A 24049-nucleotide genomic window follows, 5' to 3' on the forward strand; every position below is an offset into this window, starting at 1 on the left:
CTCTGGAGACTTTGCGCCCCACCCAAGGTTTCCGTGCGGTTCCCGGAGGTTCCCTGAGGTTTTTGTCGGTCTCCCTACCTGCTTCCACTACCTGCAATCTTCAGCAACCACCTGCAACCTCCGGGAACCGCACGGAAACCTTGGGTGGGGTGCAAAGTCTCCAGAGGTTTCTTTTCAGGTTTCCTAAGTGGGACAGGGACGTTACTCCTAAACTGGTCTCTTGGACATTCCTGATTATCAAAACTAGGAACTCTTCAATATTCTCCCCAATTTATCTTTCTCTTTCTGTTTCCCCTCCTTCAAAACACTCATTGCAATCTATGTCATTATCCACATTTCTATCCCTTTGTCTTAATGTCTCTTTTTGTGACTCACTATCAAATCTTATCTGAACACTTTGAAGAATAATGAGTAAGCCATTTAGAACGGAGACGAGGAAACACTTTTTCTCACAGAGAGTGGTGAGTCTGTGGAATTCTCTGCCTCAGAGGGCGGTGGAGGCAGGTTCTCTGGATGCTTTCAAGAGAGAGCTAGATAGGGCTCTTAAAAATAGCGGAGTCAGGGGATATGGGGAGAAGGTAGGAACGGGGTACTGATTGGGGATGATCAGCCATGATCACATTGAATGGCGGTGCTGGCTCGAAGGGCCAAATGGCCTACTCCTGCACCTATTGTCTATTGTCTATTGTCTATTGTCACTTTCAGCTCCTGCATCCTTTTATTCTGCGGCTGTGCCCTCTGGTCCAAGACTCTCCCACTAGTGGAAACTTCCTCTCCACACCCACTCTATCCAGGCCTTTCACTATTTGGTAAGTTTCAATGAGCCCCCTCCACCCTCATCCTAAACTCCAGAGAGCACAGGCCCAGTGCTGTCAAACACTCAGCATACGTTAACCCAATCATCCCCGGGATCATTATCGTAATCCTCCTCTGGAAATGAGAACAGCATTGCTTGATGTGCACTGACTCATCGTGACTTAGAACGCATCTTTCTCATCTTCTCTTGACCATCACTGCCCAAAGGAGGTAGCCGACAACATCATTATTACTTTTCATGTCTACAAATATATTCTTTATCTGAAGAGATTTTTACATCAAGATGGAGCAACAATAAACATTCACATTCATAAAGCAGCAAATGAAATGTATGCAGGTAGACACAAAATGCTGGAGTAACTCAGCCGTACAGGCAGCATCTCTGGAGAGAAGGAATGGGTCGAGACCCTTCTTCAGTCTGATGTCAGGGGAGTGGGCGGGACAGAGATAGAATGTAGTCGGAGACAGTAAGACTGGTGGGAGAACTGGGAAAGGGGAGGGGATGGAGAGAGAGGGAAAGCAAGGGCTATTTGATGTACAATGTACGACCGTGTTTAATATATATGCCGAAAGATATCTTAAAAACCCGTGTGCGACAAAGAGTAAAACCCCACAGATGTTTGATACAAAAAGCTGGAGTAACTCAGCGGGTGTAGGAAGAATTTGACATCTGATCAAAAAAAACAGGAAGAAAACGTCACACCAAAAGAGGGGAGGGTGGATTCCCACGAGCCCTTTCCAAAAACCTCGGTGCAATTTTTAGAACTGACATCCCAAGCCTCCTCTTCTCTCCCACCCCTATCATCAGAGTGTCCTAACTTTGTGATCCAGAACTGCAACCAGTGAGCCCAAGATGTCCACAGCGAGCTCAAGATGTGTTTGTGGACTTCTCTTCCAGTGGCCAGCAATCGCGGGCAACGTTCTCTCTCTGGAAACACTGCAGGTTATCTTTGCAAATCTCCTTTGTCCGATGCTCCATTCCCCATGAGTTATAGTTTCACAATCACAGTTGCCACTGAGCAGGAGCCTTGAGTCCTTTGACTCCAATTGAGGAGTCCACTCAATTCCTCACGTTCAAATATACATCAATTCTGGGAATTAACACTTGATCATGGATCAGACTGGAAGGGCCGAATGGCATAATTCTGTTCCTGCCTCTTATGGTCCTAACCATAGACATCTATTTTTTGGAATTCGACCATTTCCCAGCCGCAGAGAAGAAACATTTGCAGCGTTGATTAGTTTTATTGTCGATATCGAAAGATGTCGATCAGGCTAAATAATATTTCCATCAGGTTAATTTGACCTGGGGATTGGTGCTACCACAGCGTTTCTCCTGGCGCTGTTGGCTTACGCCGTTCCATTTGCTTTATTCAAAGAGAGTTGTGCCTCCAGATTGTGCTGGTGCTGCCCTGATCTCATGGAGAGCATGCTCTCCCTTCTGTATTCCGTTAAACTTCCTTGACTCGAGACGTTCGCAAAGCCAAAATAGGTCCTGAGCTTCTTGCGAAACTCCTTGGAGGCAAAATAATAGATGAAGGGATCCAGGCAGCTGTTCAAGCAGCTCAGGGTAAGGGTGATCTTGTAGGCGCTGTAAATGCCCCCCGCGTAAAAGATGCGCTTGATCATGTGGACCAGAAGGATTAAGTTGTTCGGGGCGAAGCAAGTGATGAACACCAAGAGCACGATCAGCGCCAAGCAAATCGCTCTCCGCTTTTGCTCGTAGCCGTGGTACGAGGATGTCCTGATCAGCTTGGCGATTATGCGGATGTAGCAGTACACGGTGATGCAGAAGGGGATGAGGAACAGAACCAAGAACAAGGTGAAGAGGAAGGCGGCCCAGGCCTCTTTGGAAGGAAGCATGTCCGCCCTCAAGATGTCGAAGCACGTGGTGATATTCAGCACGTCGACCTGGTAAGTCAAGTCGTTCATCTCCAGAGGCAGCAAGGCGATAAGGACTGCCGCCCACATCCCAAAGCAAACCAGAACGGAGTACCTCTTTGTCCGCCATCTGGTGCAGTACATCGGGTGCACCACGCCCGCGTAACGCTCCAGGCTAATGCAGGTCATGGTTATGATGGAGCAGTACATGTTGGAGTAAAACAGCACCGTAACCACACTGCACAGGCTCGACCCAAACGTCCAGTTGTTTCCGCTCCAATGGTACATGCTCTGGAAGGGCAGGAAGATACCGAGCACCAGGTCGGTGATGGTGAGGTTGATCATGAAGATGATGGATGGTGTCTTCGGCTGAGTTTGGCAAAGCAGGAACAGAGAGAACCCGTTGCCGGGCAAACTGATCATAGCAACGATGAGGTAGACGACGGGAAGAGCGTTCTTGATGGTCGGACTGGAGAGCATCTCCAGAGTTTCATTGTCCAAGGTAGTTTTGTTTTCCACCACGGCAAAGGAAACCGACATGATCGGCAAGAGTCTCCCACGCAGCCACGGTTCGATGGATTTTACTTCTGATTTAAAAAAGGAAAAGAAAGTTGGCTTTAATAATAACTCATCACATCAAAAAGAAGTAATATTCTGATGTTGACCTGAGAGAATTTTTTTTTTATATGAGCCTGGAATCTTTAGAGAAGCATTAATTAATGGAACTCACCACTGCCTTAGAAGGAATCAACTGTACCTTTTCAAGGAGGGTCTCGACCCGAAACGCCACCCATTCCTTCTCTCCACAGATGCTGCCTGTCCCACTGAGTTACTCCAGCTATTTGTGTGTACCTTTTTATACCTTAGTTTCCCTCTCCCCTGACTTTTGGTCTAAAAAGGGGGTCTCGACCCAAAATTCCACCCTAGTCGTCACCAAACTGTCGTCCCATTCAGTTTCACTGTCTGGATAACTCATTATCACCTTCCCCACAGCCAACAATGGACCATTGTGGGCTCCACCTTTCCTTGGTCATCGTTTGCATGACGTTCTTTAATTTGTTCTCTGTACCTTTTAGTTTTTTTAGTTTAGTTTAGTTTAGAGATACAGCGTGGAAACAGGCCCTTTGGCCCACCGGGTCCGCGCCGACCAGTGATCCCCGCACATTAACACTATCCTACACCCACTAGGGACAATTTTTTTTTTTAACAATCACCAAGCCAATTAACCTACAAACCTGTACATCTTTGCAGTGTGGGAGGAAACCAAAGATCTCGGAGAAAACCCACACGGATCACAGGGTGAACGTACAAACTCCATACAGACAGCACCCGTAGTCAGGATCGAACCCAAGTCTCCGGCGCTCAATTCGCTGTAAGGCATCAACTCCACCGCTGCGCCACTGTGACCACCCTGAATCTTCTATATCTCTCGTTTCCTTCTTCCCTGATTCCCAGTTTGAAGAAGGGTCTTGACCTGAAATGTCACTTATTCCTTTTCTCCAGAGATGCTGCCTGACCCACTGAGTTATTCCAGCATTCTGTGTCCATCTTTGGTATAAACCAACATCTGCAGTTCGTTCCTACTAGTTTAGTTTAGTGTAGTTTAGTTTAGTTTAGTTTAGTTTAGTTTAGTTTAGTTTAGTTTAGTTTAGTTTAGTTTAGTTTAGTTGAGTTTAGGTTAGTTCATTATTGGGACGAAAACCAAGGTACAGTGAAAAGCTTTTGTTTACGTGCTATCCAGTCAAAGATAATACTATACATAAATACAAACAAATTGTCCACAGTGCACAGATAAAGGATAAAGGGTACACAAGTAATAACATTGACAGCATCCATGTAACTATTCATTGAATTAGTATGGATGTCAGGGGCTATGGGGAAAAGGCAGGAGAATGGGGTTAAGAGGGAAAGATAGATCAGCCATGATTGAAATGCAGAGTAGATGGGCTGAATGGCGTAATTCTGCCACTGTCGCTTATGAAAATACTATGTAAGCATCACAGCAATATCCAGCTCCAAGAGTGAGGAAAATAAACAACAAATTATTAAAAGGCTATAAATTAAATATATTCTCAACGGGAATAAGAGTCAGGTAGTCATGATGCAGCTTTATAGGACTATGGTTGGACATCATTTGGAGGATTGTATGGAGTTCTGGTCACCCCACTGCGGGAAGATGTGGAGGCTTTGGAGGGGGTGCAGAGAAGGTTTACCAGAACAATACATGGATTAGTGGGTATTAGCCAGAGGGAGAGGTTGGACAGACTTGGATCTTCAGTATTCAGTATTCAGTATTTATTTTACTGTCATTTTCACTGAGTACTGACATACACAGAGGAAATGAAAAATTGTTTCTCAATCAGTTCCTGTCAGTGCAGTAAATAAAAACAGAATAAATACATACAACTTTAAAATTAACTTGTCTAAAATAGACTTTCTCTAGAGGTCGAGCAGAGATTTGTTAGAGGGGCAGAGGTACGGTAGATAGTCAGATCTTTACTCCCAGGATGGAAGTATCAAATATTGAAGGGCACAACTTTAAGATGAGAGGGTCAAAGTTTAAAGGAGATGTGCAGAGTATGGAGCACGCCTGGAACATGCTGCCAAGGGTAGTGGAGGAGGCAGATACGAACAATCGTGACATTTAAGAGGCTTTTGGATAGGCAGAGAGAATGGAATGTGAAGGCACATAAAGTTGGTCAGTTGGACATTGTGGGCTAAAAGGTCTCTTCATTCATGTGATATATGGGTCAATGTGCAGGAAGGAACTGCAGATGCTGGTTTAACGCGAAGATGGACACAAAAAGTATCCCAATGGGACAGGCAGCATCTATGGAGAGAAGGAATGGGTGATGTTTTGGGTTGAGACCCTGGGCGTCATAGTGTCTGAAGAAGGGTCAAGACCCGAAACGTCACCCATTCCTTCTCTCCATAGATGCTGCCTGCCCCGCTGAGTTACTCCAGCTTTTTGTCTATGTACAGTTCAATGGTGATCGATGACTATGATGAAGTCTGTAAAACTATGAGAGAAGTGGATCGGATTGACAGTTGGGTGTTAGCTACGGGGAGTGGTTGGACAGACGCGGAACGCTTCCCTGGATCGCCAAAGGTTTGTGGGATGATCTGATGGAAGTATATAAAATGAAGAGAGGCATAGATAGAGTAGACAGTCAGACCCTTTTTTTCTCAGGATGGAAATATCAAATACTTGATTACATAGCTTTCAGGTGTGAGGGACAAAGTTCAAAAGGAGATTATGGGGCAAGTTCTTTACACAGAGGGTGGCGAAGACCAAAATAATTTTGACCAAATTTTATACAAAATCATGAGAGGAATAGATCGGGTAGATGCACAGTCTTTTACCCAGATAAAGGGAATCGAGGACCAGAGGACATAGGTTTAAGTTGAAGGGGAAACGATTTAATAGGAATCCAAGGGGTAACATTTTCACACAGAAGGTGGTGGGTGTATGGAACAAGCTGCCAGAGGAGGTAGTTGAGGTTGGGACTACCCCATCGTTTAAGAAACAGTTGGACAGGTACATGGATAGGACAGGTTTGGAGGGTTATGGACCAAGCGCAGGCAAGTGGGACTAGGATAGCTGGGACATTGTTGGCCGGTGTGGGCGAGTTGGGCCGAAGGGCCCGTTTGCGCATGGTATCGCTCTATGACTTTCTTTCTCTAGGAGGGATATGCTAGGCTAGCCTTGGAGAGGGTCCAGAGGAGGTTTACGAGAAAGATCCCAGGGATTATTGGGTTAACGTATGAGGAGCATTTGAGGGCTCTGGGCCTGTTGAGAAGGATGAGGGTGGATCTCATTGAAACTTACCGAATACATAGAAACATAGAAATATAGAAAATAGGTGCAGGAGTAGGCCATTCGGCCCTTCGAGCCTGCACCGCCATTCAATATGATCATGGCTGATCATCCAACTCAGTATCCTGTACCTGCCTTCTCTCCATACCCCCTGATCCCTTTAGCCACAAGGGCCACATCTAACTCCCTCTTAAATAAAGCCAATGAACTGGCCTCAACTACCTTCTGTGGCAGAGAATTCCACAGATTCACCACTCTCTGTGTGAAAAATGTTTTTCTCATCTCGGTCCTAAAAGATTTCCGCCTTATCCCCCTTATACTGAAAGGTCTAGATAGTGGATGTGGAGAATATGTTTCTATTAGTGGCAGAGTTTAGTACCAAAGGGCACAGCCATAAAATAAAGGTTTGTACTTTAAAATGAAGATGTGGATGAATTTATTTTACCAGAGGGTGGTAAATCAGTGGAATTTATTGCCACAGATGGCTGTGGAGGCAAGTCTTTGAGTTTGTTTAATGCAGAGATTGACAGGTATTGGATTAGTAAGGGTGTCAAAGGGCAGGGGAGAAGGCAGGAGAATGGGGAATGGGCAAGAGAGGGAAAGATGGATCAGCCATGATTGAATGGCAGAGTAGACTCGTTGGGCCGAATGGCCTAATTCTGCTGCTATCACTAATGAACAAGGGTCTGCTGTGGAAGCTGGAGCGGCTGAAGTATAAATCAAGTAATTGATTGAATGACACAGCATGGAAACAGGCCCTTCGGCCCACAGAGTCCATGCCAACCACCAATCACCCGTTCACAGTAGTTCAACATTATCCCACATTGGCATCCACTCCCGACACACCAGTGGGAATTTACAGTTGTAAACCCGTACGTCTTTGGGATGCGGGAGGCAATCGGAGCACCCGGAGGAAACTTGCACGGTCACAGGGAAAACGTGCAAACTCCACACAGGCAGCACTGGAGGACAGGATCGAACCCGGGGTCTCTGGCAAAGTGAGGCAGTAGCTGTACCTGCTGAGCCACTGTGACTCCCTGAATAAGGAGAACCAGAGGGGGTTTTCATATCTGGACTGCTACCGAGGGCACGCGTATTAGATCACTGGGTTTCACTTCAAGCTATCTGTCAGATCAGCCATTTCTGGAAAAAAAATAACCAGTCCCTTTCCCCAGAACAATGCATTTCCTGTTCATTGTGATTTGTTTTAGATTTTGATCATTTGCAGACTTTTTCTTTCATTGTTACTCCACCCATAACCACAACACCTTGCTTGCGCGTGCATTTCTGAATGTCATCAATCCTGACAACATATCTCTGTCAACCAAAGAGAGTCAAATTGGCAGAACCTTACATTTACATGTATGGCCCTCTGCCTCAGAGGGTGGTGGAGTCAGGTTCTCTGGATGCTTTCAAGAGAGAGCTAGATAGGGCTCTTAAAAATAGCAGTCAGGGGAAATGTGGAGAAGGCAGGAACGGGGTACTGATTGGGGATGATCAGCCATGATCACATTGAATGGCGGTGCTGGCTCGAAGGGACAAATGGCCTACTCCTGCACCTATTGTCTGTTGTCTATTACTTCACTTTACACAGTCATACAACAGGCCCTCGGCCCAACCTGCCCACACCAACCAACATGTCCCATCTACACTAGTCCCACCTGCCTTGGTTTGGCCCATATCCCTCTGAACCTACCCTATCCAGGAATAACCAACGATGAGCATTTGTTGACACTGGGCCTGTACTCGCTGGAGTTCAGAAGAATGAGGGGGGACCACATTGAAACATACAGAATAGCGAGAGGCTTGGATAGAATGGATATGGAGAGGATGTTTCCACTAGTGGGAGAGTCTAGAACTCGAGGTCACAGCCTCAGAATTAAAGGACCTCCTTTTAGGAAGGAGATGAGGAGAAATTTCTTTAGTCAGAGGGTGGTGAATCTGTGGAATTCTTTGCCACAGAAGGCCATGGAGGTCAAGTCAGTGGCTATTTTTACGGCAGAAATAGATAGATTCTTGATTGGTACAGGTGTCAGAGGTTATGGGGTGAAGGCAGGAGAATGGGGTTAGGAGAGAGAGAGATAGAACAGCCATGATTGAATGGCGGAGTAGACTTGATGGGCCGAATGGCCTATTTCCACTCCTATCTCATGACCTTATGACCTTATCCATGTAGCACCAAATTGCTTTGAACTGAGATCAAAGCATGTGATGTGGCTTAAGGGATAAATATCGGAAAGGGGCAGCACGGTGGCACAGCCGGTAGAGCTGCAGTCCCACAGTGTTGGAGTCCCGGGTACTATCTGTGTGGAGTTTGCACGTTCTCCCTCTGAACGCATGGGTTTCCTCCAACTGCCAAGGTGGAGAAAATGGGTTAAAAATAAATTGCATCTGAATATAGAACATAGATCATAGAACATGGAAGAATAAAACACAGGGTGGCACGGTGGTGCAGCGGTGGAGTTGCTGCCTTACAGCGGCAGAGACCCTGGTTCGATCCTGACGACGGGTGCTTGTCTGTACGGAGTTTGTACATTCTCCCAGTCACCTGAGTGGGTTTTCTTTGGGATCTCTGGTTTCCTCCGACACTCCAAAAATGTACAGATTTGTAGTTTAAATGACTTGGTATAATAATAAATTGTCCCTCGTGTGTGTAGGATAGTGTAAGTGTGCAGGGATCGCTGGTCAGCGTGGACTCGGTGGGCCGAAGGGCCTGTTTCCACGAAGAGTCACGACAAATCTAGAGAGTTTATTGTCATGTGTCCCAGATAGGACAATGACATTCCTATTCCACAAGCACGGGGCCTTTGGCCCTTTGGGGAGGACAAATTTTACAGAGACCAAGTATCCTACAAACCCGCACGTCTATGGGATGAAACCCAAGCGGTCATAGGGCGAACGTGCAAACTCCACTCCTATCTCTTGCCCCGTATCCTAAGTTGATGTCCCCTACCCATCCGTTCTCACAAACCTCAACATTCAAGAATTCAAGACATTCAAGATTCAAGTGAGTTTATTGTCATGTGTCCCTGATAGGACAATGACATTCTTGCTTTGCTTCAGCACAACAGAACATAGTAGGCATGACTACAGAACAGATCAGTGTGTCCATATACCATTGTATAAATATATACACACATGAATACAAACCTCCCTGCAAGGATGAATACATATTTAGTGTTAGTTTTAGTTTTAGTTGAGTTTGTTGTCATGTGTACAGTGAAAAGCGTGCTAGCCAGTCAGCAGAATGACAAAACATGATTACAATTGAGCCATTTGCAGTGTATAGATACATGATAAGGGAATAACGTTCAGTGCAAGGTGAAGCCAGCAAAGTCCATTCAAGGATAGTCCGAGGGCATCATAGTTAAGGTGGGAAATGTTGCTGTGGAAATAGAGAATTAAGAGTGTGGAGCGATTGCAACATGTGAGTGTAGATCTGCTTCTGTGGCCAGCATGCAAATAGTCGCCTGGGTTGGGGGCCATCTTGGAAAATATTATACATACCTTGTGTGCTTTCTCTTCACAAGGAACTGTGCTAATTCAAACCTCCCGCAATTTTCAGAGACTGTTTTCTAAGTCGCTTTCATCCGCCTAACACTCTTCACCTTAACAATCATTGCAATGATCCTGTAACACAGAAAATACATTTTTTGTCAAGTTGATATTTAACCGCGAGTGAAAGAACATACTATCATTGTTTTAATTTTAATTTCTTCAGTCAGAAGGACCTTCATTTTGCATGGTCATGTTTACCAGATCAGCGTTCAAAGTGGTGGTATCACTTTTCAGATGAATCAGCCTCCCCGTTTGGACGGATGTGAAAGAAGGCACAGAATTTTCAGGTGCTGCAGGCATTATGAACCTTCACGCTAAGTAAAACAGAAAATGCAGGAAATGCTCAGCTGGACAGTCAGCATCCATGGAAAGTGAATCAAAGTCAATGCACATTTTGTGGCCTTGATCAGTCGGAGCATTGAGGGTCTGAAGCGTCTTGACTCGAAATGTCACCCATTCCTTCTCTCCAGTGATACTGCTTGTCCCGCTGAGTTACTCCAGCATTTTGTGTCTATCTTCGGTTTAAACCAGTATCTGCAGTTCCTTCCTACTCATTGAGTATTGAAGTTGGAAGGTCATAGAAACATAGAAACGTAGAAAATAGATGCAGGGGGAGGCCATTTGGCCCTTCGAGCCTGCACCGTCATTCATTGTGATCATGGCTGATCATGCACAATCAGTAACCCGTGCCTGCCTTCTCCCCATATCCCTTGGTTCCGCTAGCCCCTAGAGCTCTACCTAACTCTCTTTTAAATTCATCCAGTGAATGCTGCAGTTGCATAAGATGTTGGTTTTCACTACCACGCTACACGTGGCAATAATGAACTAAATGGCCAGTGTGGGCAAGTTGGGCCGAAGGGCCGGTTTATAACTCTATGACTAAGCCAAACTAAAACCAACACAGATATGTGGGTTTGTAGGTTTATTGGGGTGGGAGATTGCAACCTTCACGTGGTCCGCCCTGTTTCGACGAATGCAATCAACCTGGGGGTGTGCGTAAACAAATAAGATCAAATAGAACAAGTTGTCCTACAACTTTAGGCTGTGCACGCCATACGCAAGAAGAAGAAGAAGTAGGTTTATTGGCCTCTGTAAAATGCCCTAAGAGAAAGTGGGATAACATAGAGCTAGTGTGAAGGGATGATCGATGGTCAGCGTGGTCCCGGTGGGCCAAGGGGTCTGTTTCCACGCTGTGTCTCTAAACTAAACTGATCGGTGCTGAGAGTTAGGGATGGACGTGAAGCAGGATAAGCCTTGTGTGAGCAGTTGGTCGCTGGTCTGCACAGACTTAGTGGGCCAAAGGGCCTGTTCCCACATTGTATCTCTAAACTAAACTGCAGACCATCCAGCTGCAGTCGATGAGCATCTTTGGGATCAGTGAGCTTCCTTCTTGAACCACGTGTAACGTTTCAATGTGTCACGGAAGCTTCCTGGGGCATTACACTGAGTGGTTTTAGCAACCACATAGAACTGAGTCTGGAGTTATTTCTAGGCCAAACCACGCACGACATTAGGTCGGTAGATTTTCTTCCCTGTACACGTCTGAATTTAAGTTTGTTTGGAGTTATCAGTCCTTTTTGGTGCTTAGACATATTTAGCTGAATTTAAATTCACAGTGGGTTGAGAACTCGTGTCTCCTGAACATTCATCCGATAATAAGGATAAAGGGGAAATCTTTCAGGACCGAGATGAGAAAAATATTTTTCACACAGAGAGCGGTGAATCTGTGGAATTCTCTGCCACAGAAGGTAGTTGAGGCCAGTTCATTGGCTATATTTAAGAGGGAGTTAGATGTGGCCCTTGTGGCTAAAGGTATCAGAGGGTATGGAGAGAAGGCAGGTACAGGATACTGAGTTGGATGATCAGCCATGATCATATTGAATGGCGGTGCAGGCTCGAAAGGCCGAATGGCCTACTCCTGCACCTATTTTCTATGTCTCTATGTTAATACTGCTAGAAGCTCTTCTTTATGGGCCTGTCCCACTTAGGCGACTCTTTAGGTGACTGCCAGGGACTAGTTTTTAATGGAATTCACTTACGACGCCTGGCGACAACCTACGACAGCACCCATGTCAAACTACGATAGCAAAAACTGTCGCCACTGTCGGCGAAAACTTTTCAACATGTTGAAAATTTTGCGGCAGTCGCCTGTAGTCACCCAAATAATCGCCTAAGTGGAACTAATGGGACATTAGTTTAGTTTATTATTGTCACATGTACCGAGGTATGGAGAAAAGCTTCTGTTTGTCTACTATCCATTCAAAGAAAAAACTACACGTAAATGCCGTCCGCAGTGCACTGAGATAGGGTAAAGGGCACGACATTTAGTGGAAAGATAACTATAACAACATTTAAAATACATTTGGACAGGATACATGGTTTGGAACTGTTTAGAAGGCTATGGGCCAAACGCTGGCAGGTGGGACTGGTGTAGATGGGGCACCTTGGGTGGCATGGGCAAGCTGGGCCAAAGGGCCTGTTCCTTGCTGTGTGACTCTATGATTCTATAACTCTATATAACATTGAAGTTCGATAAAGTCAGATTAAAGATAGTTCATCTATCTCCAATGAGATAGATGGGAGGTCAAGACTGCACTCTATAGACAATAGACAATAGACAATAGACAATAGGTGCAGGAGCAGGCCCTTCGGCCCTTCAAGCCAGCACCAATGTGATCATGGATGATCATCCCCAATCAGTACCCCGTTCCTGCCTTCTCCCCATATCCCCTGACTCCGCTATTTTTAAGAGCCCTATCTAGCTCTCTCTTGAAAGCATCCAGAGAACCCGCCTCCACCGCCCTGTGGCTGGTGATCATCGATAAATCTCAATCCCAATTGAAAAATTAAATTAAACAAGAGGCATGTGAAGAAACAAGGAACTGTGATGCTCGTTTACAAGGAAAGACACCGAGTGCCCGACTCAACTCAACGGGTCAGGCAGCATCACTAGAGAAGACAAAATGTAGAAACAAGGAACTGCAGATGCTGGTTTATACCAAAGATAGACACAGAGTGCTGGAGGAACTCAGCTGGTCAAGCAGCATCTCTGGAGAAAAAGGGTCCATAAGAAGGATCTTGACCCAAAACGTTTTTCTCTAGAGATCATGTCTGACCCGCTGGGTTACTCCAGCATTTGGTATCTATCTTTGTAGAACGTGAAGTTTGTAGGTGAAGTTTGAGAGTAATAGAAAGAGTAGAAGATTTTGATTGTGGTGCTTGGTTTTCTGCTTACAAACCCAGCAGAGAGAGGTGTGGTGGAATTGCTCACTTCAGTTACTGGACGGAAGTTAAACATCAGCATCTTTGCAGAGTGTGACAGATAATTGTATAGTAATAAAAATGCTTGGCATGACTAGGAAGACTCTTGAAATGCAAAGAGTTTTTTTTTTAAATGAAAGTAGCTTAAAGTTAAAAAGACACAAAATTTCCCCTCCAGCAAGCGATAAGCCAGAGAGGGAAATTCCCATCCAAAATGACGTGCAGTTTTTTCAGGGAAAAAAATGCCACAAAGAAGAGAAAAGAAACAGTCAGTTCTGAAATCCAGAACTGATCAGTGTGATTAGTTGGGCCAATGGGCCTGTTTACATGCTGTATAACTGCATAGATAGGCACAAAGTGCTGGAGTAACTCAGCATGTCAGGCAGCATCTCTGGAGAAAAAGGATGGGTGACGTTTTGGCGTTGGGACCTTTCTTCAGACAAGAACGGTCCCGACCCGAAATGTCGCCCATTGTTTTTCTCCAGCGATGCTTCCTGATCCTCTTAAGGTACTCCAGCACTTTGTGTCTATCTTCAGTAGATACCAGGGTAGATACAAGAGATACCAGCACTACCTTTCTCCACTGCATATGTCCATGACAGATTGTATCTAGGGCAATATTGGATCTTTGCCAACGTTTGCATTTGAACCTCAGTAAGCCTGTGCAGAACTGACTATCTTATACTGATTCAAGGCAACTTTTGGGTTGATTGAAAGACTGAATTGATTGAAAGATACAGCAAATCTTGCACAACTCAGCGAAAAAAATTGTGACTTTGGCTGCCAAAATCTCCCGATGTTCCACAAGAGACCTCCACAAGTGAATGCCACCAAGGCGCGGCACAGTAGCGCAGCGGTAGAGTTGCTGCCTTACAGCGCCAGAGAGTCGGGTTCGACCCTGACTATGGGTACTGTCTGTACGGAGTTTACACGTGCTTCCTGTGACCACATGGGCTCTCCAGTTTCCTCCCACACTCCAAAGACATGCAGGTTTGTAGGTTAATTGGCTTCTGCAAATTGGCTTCAGTTCAGTTCAGAGATGCAGTGTGGAAATAGGCTCTTCGGCCCACCGAGTCCGTGCCGTTTGCTGGTCGATGCGGACTCAGTGGGCCAAAAGCCTTTTTCCATGCTGTGTCTCCCAACTGATCTGAGATGTGGAGTCAGTATGGATAGAAGAACTAAGGAATTGTAAGGGTAAAAATACCCTAATGGGACTTATCTACAGGCCCCCAAACAGTAGCCTGGATATAGGGTGCAAGTTGAATCAGGAGTTAAAATTGGCATGTAGTAAAGGTAATGCTACGGTTGTTATGGGAGATTTCAACATGCAGGTAGACTGGGAAAATCAGGTTGGTACTGGGCTCCAAGAAAGGGAGTTTGTAGAGTGCCTCCGTGATGGATTCTTAGAGCAGCTTGTATTGGAGCCTGCCTGGAAGAAGGCAATTCTGGATTTAGTGTTATGTAATGAACCGGATTTGATAAAGGAACTTGAAATTAAGGAGCCATTAGGAGGTAGTGACCATAATATGGTCAAGTTTAATCTACAATTGGAGAGGGAGAAGGGTGAATCGGAGGTGTCGGTGTTACAGTTCATTAAAGGGGACTATGGGGTCATGAGGGAAGAGCTGGCCAAAGTTGACTGGAAATATACACTAGCATGGATGACAGTGGAACAACAATGGCAGGTATTTCTGGGAATATTACAGAAGGTGCAGGATCAGTTCATTCCAAAGAGGAAGAAAGATTCCAAGGGGAGTAAGGGGCGACCATGGCTGACAAGGGATGTCAGGGACAGTATAAAAATAAAACAGATGTACGGGGAGAAAAGATGAGGTACTAAGGTAAGCTAGCTAAGAATATAAATGAGGATAGTAAAAGCTTATTTAGGTATGTGAAGAGGAAAAAACTAGTTAAGACCAAAGTTGGATCCTTGAAGACTGAAAAGGATGAACTTATTATGGGGAACAAGGAAATGGCAGATGAGTTGAACAGGTACTTTGGATCCGTCTTCACTATGGAGGACACAAACAATCTTCCTGATATACTAGTGGCCAGAGGATATGGGGAGAGGGAGGAACTGAAGGAAATCCACATTAGGCATCAAATGGTGTTGGATAGACTGATGGGACAGAAGGCTGATAAATCCCCAGGGCCTGATGGTCTGCATCCCAGGGTACTTAAGGAAGTGGCTCTAGAAATCGTGGACGCATTTGTGATAATTTTCGAATGTTCAATAGATTCAGGATCAGTTCCTGTGGATTGGAGGGTAGCTAATGTTATCTCACATTTTAAGAAAGGCGGGAGAGAGAAAACAGGGAATTATAGACCAGTTAGCCTGACATCGGTGGTGGAGAAGATGCTGGAGTCAATTATAAAAGATGAAATAACGGAACATTTGGATAGCAGTAACAGGATCGGTCCGAGTCAGCATGGATTTACGAAGGGGAAATCATGCTTGACTAATCTTCTGGAATTTTTTGAGGATGGAACTAGGAAAGTGGACACGGGAGAACCTGTGGATGTAGTGTACCTGGACTTTCAGAAAGCATTTGATAAGGTCCCACATCGGAGATTAGTGGGCAAAATTAGGGCACATGGTATTGGGGGTAGGGAGCTGACATGCATAGAAAATTGGTTGGCAGACAGGAAACAAAGTGTAGGGATTAACGGATCCCTTTCAGAATGGCAGGCAGTGACTAGTGGGGTACGCAAGGCTCGGTGCTGGGACCGCAACTATTTACAATATACATCAATGATGTGGATGAAGGGATTCAAAGTAACATTAGCAAATTTGCAGATGACACAAAGCTGGGTGGCAGTGTGAACTGTGAGGAGGATGCTATGAGAATGCAGCCCTTGGACAGGTTGGGTGAGTGGGCAGAAGCATGGCTGATGCAGTTTAATGTGGATAAATGTGAGGTTATCCACTTTGGTAGCAAAAACAGGAAGGCAGGTTACTATCTAATTGGTGTCAAGTTGGGAAAAGGGGAAGTACAACGGGATCTGGGGGTTCTTGTTCATCAGTCACTGAAAGTAAGCATGCAGGTACAGCAGGCAGTGTAGAAAGCGAATGGCATGTTGGCCTTTATAACAAGAGGAGTGAGTATAGGAGCAAAGAGGTCCTTCTGCAGTTGTATAGGGACTGTCATATGCTGTGAGAATGGAGCGGCTGGGCTTGTACACTCTGGAGTTTAGAAGGATGCGAGGGAATCTCATTGAAACATATAAGATTATTAAGGTTTTGGTCACGTTAGAGGCAGGAAACATGTTCCTGATGTTGAGGGAGTCCAGAACCAGAGGCACCAGTTTAAGAATAAGGGGTAAGCCATTTAGAACGGAGACGAGGAAACACTTTTTCTCACAGAGAGTGGTGAGTCTGTGGAATTCTCTGCCTCAGAGGGCGGTGGAGGCAGGTTCTCTGGATGCTTTCAAGAGAGAGCTAGATAGGGCTCTTAAAGACAGCGGAGTCAGGGGATATGGGGAGAAGGCAGGAACTGGGTACTGATTGGGGATGATCAGCCATGATCACATTGAATGGCGGTGCTGGCTCGAAGGGCTGAATGGCCTACTCCTGCACCTATTGCCTATTGTCTATTGTCTATTGAACTGAAGTGAATCATTCCAAGGGACAAGAGCCAATGCTGAAGAACGGGCTGAGGCTCTATGGGGAAAGACCACAGTCTAGAGTCTTGTTACGATGGACACTGAGGTATATGGACCTGAGTACCAGCATCTCAAATAGTTCACGGGTGGATTGATTAAACAGAAAACAGGCATTGTATTATTACAGTGTAAGACTATATATTGTTTGATGGCACAAGGAATGAAAGACGTGCACTGATAGTGTTACCATTATATAATTTTCATGAATAATGTATACTTTTTATATATAAAAAGACTCCCCACCAATATCTCAAATGTGGTTGGATATAGCAGTAATAGCTGGCCTTAGGGATAGTCACAGAGTAATAAATAGTTCTTAATAATACTATAAGCAGGATTGTTGTAATACTGCTTTGAGATTGATAATAAACAAAGGGACTCACGATTCAATATTAAGGCTTAGAGTGCTGGAAGAAATTGCTCAGTCAGGCAGCATCTGCAGAGAGAGAACAACAGTGTAAATCTTCAGGTCGATGACTGGCTTGAAGATTGAAAATTGATTTATCCCATTCCAAGAGCATTATAGAAGGTGTTGAAGTGTAAGGTATTTCTGTGGGATATCAAGTGATAGCCAAGAACCATTGCAACACAGAAGGGTTATTCAAGTCCAACAATCCACTCGGTTCCATTCTTCCCATTCCAACTCGCATTCCTTGCCTGTTTACCTCCCTCAAGTAGTTTAGTTTAGTTTTGTTTAGATTAGATTAGATTAGACCCTTTATTTGTCATTCAGACCTTTCGGTCTGAACGAAATGTCATTGCCTGCAGCCATACATATAATAATAAACAACAAAACACACAATAAACACAAATTAACACAAATTAACATCCAAATTAACATCCACCAATAAAACTTACAAACCTGTATGTCTTTGGAGTGTGGGAGGAAAGCGGAGAACTTGGAGAAAACCCCACGCAGGTCACAGGGAGAACACTCAAACTCCTTACAGACAGCACCCGTAGTCAGGATCAAACCCGGGTCTCAAGCGCTGTAAGGCAGTAACTCTACCACTGCTCCACTGTGGCACCCAAGTACATGTCCAATTTCTTTTTTAAATCATTGGCTGCTTTTGCTTGGAGAACTAGTGAAGACAATGAAGATAAAATGGTCAACGTCTTTACCTCCAGTGCAGGGAAGCCACTTTCAGTGAAGACCTTCGACACGGAGAGCTGGTAAAGTCAACCGTCCCCTTGGACTGACTCATGAGAAATAAAGTAACCAGCTAGTTTCCTCTATTTTACACTGAAACTGTTTAAATGTCACGCACAAAAAAAAAGTTGGGGTCTTTCCCAACCGTGAGTTAAAGTGATTTCTCAAAGAGTCATCAGCGGTTTTTAAAACAAAATCATTTCAAAAACAATCTGGAGTTTCTATTTTAACTATTTCTGCTCTTTGGAAGTGAAAGGTGGACTGTGGACAAAAAAACTTCCTAATCAGAAGGTCCAAACTGACCCCCTTCCATTACATCTCCTGATACCCCTGGCTGCACCCTCTACCCTACTGGGCATCACAGATGGGCAGCACAGTGGCGCAGCGATAGAGTTGCTGCCCTACAGTGCCAGAGACCTGGGTTCAATCCTGACTACGGGTGCTGTCTGTACAGAGTTTGTACGTTCTCCCCGTGACCGCGCCGGTTTTCTCCGGGTGCTCCGGTTTCCTCCCGCTCGTAGAAATATAGAAAATAGGTGCAGGAGGAGGCCATTCGAGCCAGCCCCACCATTCATTGTGATCATGGCTGATCGTCCCCTATCAATAACCCGTGCCTGCCTTCTCCCCATATCCCTTGGCTCCACTAGCCCCTAGAGCTAGTGCTAGAGCCCCTAGCACTCTCCAAAGCCATACAGGTTAGTTGGTTAAATTGGCTTTGGTAACTGTAAATTGTCCCGTGACTGTCGGATATTTCTAGTGCTAGTGCGTGTTCTGCTTCATTTCCTGGAGTCAATCACTATCTCCTTTGTCTTGCTGACATTGATGTTGTTATCTAGGCACCAGGTTATGAGTGTCTCACTCTCCTTCCTGTGCTCCGTCTTGTCTTAGTTTGATGTCTGGCCCAGTACAGTGGTGTCGTCTGCGAACTTGTACATTGAATTGGATTGGTATTTGGCTACACAGTCATGAGTGTATAAGGAGTACAGCAGGGAGCTACCCACCATAGTTAGATTGGTCAGTCTGATCACCTCTCATTGTTCCTGCTCCCTAAGTACTCCCCACTCATCAGACGGGTTAAACCCACTTTGAGGACAGTTAAAGTCTGGTCAGAGGAAGCGGACTCCACACTTCAGCAGTGTTTTGGAAACACTGACTGGAAGGCGTTTGCAGCCCAGGTCACCCTTGACTCCCACACGGACATTGATTCCTATACATCCTCTGTTCTGGACTTTATAAACTCCACCATCAATAGTGTCACCTCCCTCAAACGGGTGACCATATTCCCGAATCAGAAGCCATGGATGAACAGCGAGGTCAGGCTACTGCTGAAAGCACGGGACACCGCTTTCAGGTCAGGCGATGCTCGAGCCTACAGTTCATCCAGGGCTAACCTGAAGAGGGGCATCAAGAAGGCCACAGGGCTGTGTGCTGAGCCCCCTCCTCTACTCCATCTTCACCTATGACTGCACACCTGTACATGGTACTAACACCATCATCAAGTATGCAAATGATACAATGGTGATTGGCCTCATCAGCAACAACGATGAGTCGGCCTACAGGGAGGAGGTCCAGCTGCTAGCAGCATGGTGCGCTGACAACAACCTGGCCCTTAACTCCAAGAAGACCAAGGAGCTCATTGTAGACTTCAGGAAGTCCAGGGGCGGCACGCACACCCCCATCCACATTAATGGGACGGAGGTGGAACGTGTTTCCAGCTTCAGGTTCCTGGGGGTCAACATCCCCGATGACCTCTCTTGGACCCACAATACCTCAACTCTGGTCAAGAAGGCTCACCAGCATCTCTTCCTCCTGAGGAGACTGAAGAAGGTCCATCTGTCTCCTCAGATTCTGGTGAACTTCTACCGCTGCACCATCGAGAGCATCCTTACCAACTGTATCACAGTATGGTATGGCAACTGCTCTGTCTCTGACCGGAAAGCACTGCAGAGGGTGGTGAAAATTGCCCAACGCATCACCGGTTCCTCGCTTCCCTCCATTGAGTCTGTCCAAAGCAAGCGTTGTCTGCGAAGGGCGCTCAACATCGCCAAGGACTGCTCTCACCCCAACCGTGGACTGTTTACCCTACTGCCATCCGGGAGGCGCTACAAGTCTCTCCGTTGCTGGACCAGCAGGTCCAGGAACAGCTTCTTCCCTGCGGCTGTCACACTACTCAACAATGTACCTCGGTGACTGCCAATCACCCCCCCCTCCCCCACCCCGGACACTCCTCCCACAAGAAAAACACTATGTCTGTATGCATGTAAATAGATTTATTTATTGAAATCATATTCTATGTCGCTCTTCCAGGGAGATGCTAACTGCATTTCGTTGTCTCTGTACTGTACACTGACAATGACAATTAAAGTTGAATCTGAATCTGAATTTGAATTGTACATGAGGCACTCCCTCAAGAAGGAGTATCTATCTGCCTAATGCCTTGCTTGTTTGCAAAATCTTCTTCCTTTTTGCTGTCTTGCAGAACTTCCGTGTAATTTCGGTATCATTTCTGTATTATTGATGTTTTTCTATGATGTCTGACGATGCTGCTGCCAACATGTCTTTCATTGTAGCTGAGTCCCAATGTACATGTGCATATGACAACAAACTCGACTTGACGACTTACAACTCAGCGGTATGAATATTGATTTCTGTCATTTCAAGTAGCCTCTGCATTCCATCTCTATATGTCCCTCCTTCACAAGATTTGTCCAGTTTCACTGTTTTGTATCCCTTCCTTATCACCTCTTCCACAGCCAACAATGGACCATTGTGGGCTCCGTCTCTCTTGAATCATCAGTGCCGGCAGTGATTTGCTCTGTACCTTTTCATACCCCTAGTCGCCCTCTCCCCTGACTCTCAGTCTGAAGCATGGTCTTGGCCTGAAACGTCACCTATGCTCCAGAGATGTTGCCTGACCCGTTGAGTTACTCCAGCATTTTGTATCTATCTTTGACTCGATGAGAAGGAATTTCTTAAGTCAGAGGGTGGTGAATCTGTGGAATTCATTGCCACATGCGGTTGTGGAGGCCAAGTCAATGGATATTTTCAAGGCGGAGATTGATAGATTCTTGATTATTACGGGTGTCAGGGTTTATGGAGTGAAGGCAGGAGAATGGGGTTCAGGGTGAAATATAGATCAGCTATGATTCAATGGCGGAGTAAACTTGATGGACCAAATGGCTCAATTCTGCTCCGAGAACTTAAGAACTGAAGAACTGCACACGTCTAGGCTCCCAGTCTACTCCAACTACTACATCCTTATTTTCCGATACTAATAACTCTTTGCCGAGAAATGTATCCTTGGTTGTAGTGCTGCATTTATTTATCAAAAGAGTCAAAGGAGTCAGGAGTGTTTTATTGTCATATGTCCCAGATAGAACAATGAAATACTTACTTGCAGCAGCACAACAGAATATGTAAACATAGTATACTGTAAACAAGATAATAAATGAGAAAAAAAAGTTCTGTGTGTGTGTGTGTGTGTGTGTGCGTGTATATATATATATATACGTATATGTATATATATGTATATGTATATGTGTGTATATATATATACAGTACATGTATATATGTATATATGTATGTGTAAATATATATATATATACATGTACACACACACACACACATTTATATATATATATATATATATACACATGCATGCACACACATGATTATACATAAAAAATGACCAATAATAGCACAAAGAGACAAACCCAAGTCTATGTAGTTCAGAGCTTATTGGAGGTCGAGGCATTTAAGAACCTGATGGCTGTAGGGAAGAAGCTGTTCCTGAACCTGGACGTTACAGTTTTCAGGCTGCTGTACCTTCTTCCCGATGGCAGGGGTGAAATGAGTGTGTGACCATGGTGATGTGGGTCTCTGATGATGCTGGCTGGACTTTTTGAGGCAGCAACTCCTGTAAATCCCCTTGCTGGTGGGGAGGTCAGAACTTCAGATTCAGATTCAGATTCAATTTTAATTGTCATTGTCAGTGTACAGTACAGAGACAACAAAATGCATTTCGTTGTCCAGAACTAGGGGCCACAGTTTAAGAATAAGGAGTGAGCCATTTAGAACGGAGATGAGGAAACACTTTTTCTCACAGAGAGTGGTGCGTCTGTGAAATTCTCTGCCTCAGAGGGCGGTGGAGGCAGGTTCTCTGGATGCTTTCAAGAAAGAGCTAGACAGGGCTCTGAACTTGTGATGGACCGGGCAGTGTTATCAAGACAGAGGCTTCACCCATCCCTGGTTCTTTTGTCTAATGCTTGTCTATCTATCTCAGTAAACGGCCGTCAACAGCTTCCCTTGTTCGATGACCCCGGTGGGTTAATACAAACCGGGATTTCAAATTCTGAGAGACTCATTTCAAATTCTGAGAGACGGGATTTCAAATTATGAAGAACAAGGTTTTTCAGAGATATTGACTAGATGTTGAGTGGCCTCATCCTTCGACTTGATAGTTGACAAGTAGAAGGTAAGTCTAAAGATAAGAGGCTGCTCATGAAAGACTGAGAACAGAGGTTTCTCTTTCAGATGATGATAGCATTGATGAGTTGGGCCGTAGGGCCTGTTCCGGTGCTGGATGGCTCTATGAGTCAAAACGCTGGAGTAACTCAGAGGGTCAGGCAGCATCTCTGGAAAAAAGGAATAGATGATGTTTCGGGTCGAGACCCTTCTTCAGACTGAGCGTCAACGGAGAGGAAAACGAGAGATATGGAAAGTCTGGCAGATCATAACAGAGTCTACTGCTGCTCCTATTATCGAAGAGAATCATTGAATAATAGCTTAGCTGCAGGATAGATGAAGATTATATCACTAGTCAATGGTGCCATTTCTAGTCATATATGTTAATTGCAGGCAGTGAAGAAAGCGAATGGCATGTTGGCCTTTATAACAGAGGAGTCGAGTATAGGAGCAAAGAGGTCCTTCTGCAGTTGTACAGAGCCCTTGTGAGACCACACCTGGAGTATTGTGTGCAGTTTTGGTCCCCTAAGTTGAGGAAGGACATTCTTGCTATTGAGGGAGTGCAGCGTAGGTTCACAAGGTTAATTCCCGTAATGGCGGGACTGTCATATGCTGAGAGAATGGAGCAGCTGGGTTTGTACACTCTGGAGTTTAGAAGGATGAGAAGGAATCTCATTGAAACATATAAGATTGTTAAGGGTTTGGACACGCTAGAGGCAGGAAACATGTTCCCGATGTTGGGTGAGTCCAGAACTAGGGGCCACAGTTTAAGAATAAGTAGTAAGCCATTTAGAACGGAGATGAGGAAACACTTTTTCTCACAGAGAGTGGTGCGTCTGTGAAATTCTCTGCCTCAGAGGGCGGTGGAGGCTGGTTCCCTGGATGCTTTCAAGAAAGAGCTAGACAGGGCTCTTAAAGATAGCGGAGTCAGGGGATATGGGGAGAAGGCAGGAACGGGGTACTGAATGTGGATGATCAGCCATGGTCACATTGAATGGCGGTGCTGGTTCGAAGGGCCGAATGGCCTACTCCTGCACATATTGTCTATTGTAATAGTTAGAGTTAAGGATACTTTGTATCTTTGTCTGCGCCTTGTAACACCTCTTTTGTGTATTGCGTATGCAAAAATGAAGAAAGATTTCACCGTACCTTAGTACGTGGTACATGTGGCAACAAAGTAAAGTATCTATCTTGTTAACACAGTGAAATTATTTTTTATTGCAGACAGTCCAGTAAAGTATAACCATACGCCTGATCAGGAAGTGTACAGTGATAATCATAAGAGATAGGGGCAGAATCGACCCATCCAGTCTACTCCACCATTCAATTATGGCTGATCTATCTCTCCCTCCGAGCCTCATTCTTCTGTCTTCTTCCCCTAACCTCTGACACCAGCACTAATCAAGAATGTATCTATCTCTGCCTAAATACATCCACTG

General features: G+C 45.1%; 1 protein-coding gene across 2 annotated transcripts in view; it reads right to left on the minus strand.

Annotated features, from left to right (window-relative positions):
* Positions 1-1059: 1059 nt before the first annotated feature.
* LOC116974643 (P2Y purinoceptor 8-like) overlaps positions 1060-24049 on the minus strand; it is a 34770-nt gene continuing 11780 nt past the window's right edge. The window contains exons 1-4 of one of the 2 annotated variants that reach the window (XM_033023336.1): positions 18119-18187; positions 17380-17432; positions 10022-10144; positions 1060-3284 (exon numbers count right to left, since the gene is read on the minus strand). In XM_033023336.1, the coding sequence (XP_032879227.1) occupies positions 2167-3237 (1071 nt within the window). In that variant the 5' untranslated portion in view covers positions 3238-3284; positions 10022-10144; positions 17380-17432; positions 18119-18187 and the 3' untranslated portion in view covers positions 1060-2166. Of the gene's footprint in view, positions 3285-10021; positions 10145-17379; positions 17433-18118; positions 18188-24049 lie in introns of those variants that run through there. The other variant, XM_033023335.1, reaches the window with a different exon arrangement.

Source organism: Amblyraja radiata, chromosome 6 (assembly GCF_010909765.2).
Source record: "Amblyraja radiata isolate CabotCenter1 chromosome 6, sAmbRad1.1.pri, whole genome shotgun sequence".
Taxonomy (NCBI): domain Eukaryota; kingdom Metazoa; phylum Chordata; class Chondrichthyes; order Rajiformes; family Rajidae; genus Amblyraja; species Amblyraja radiata.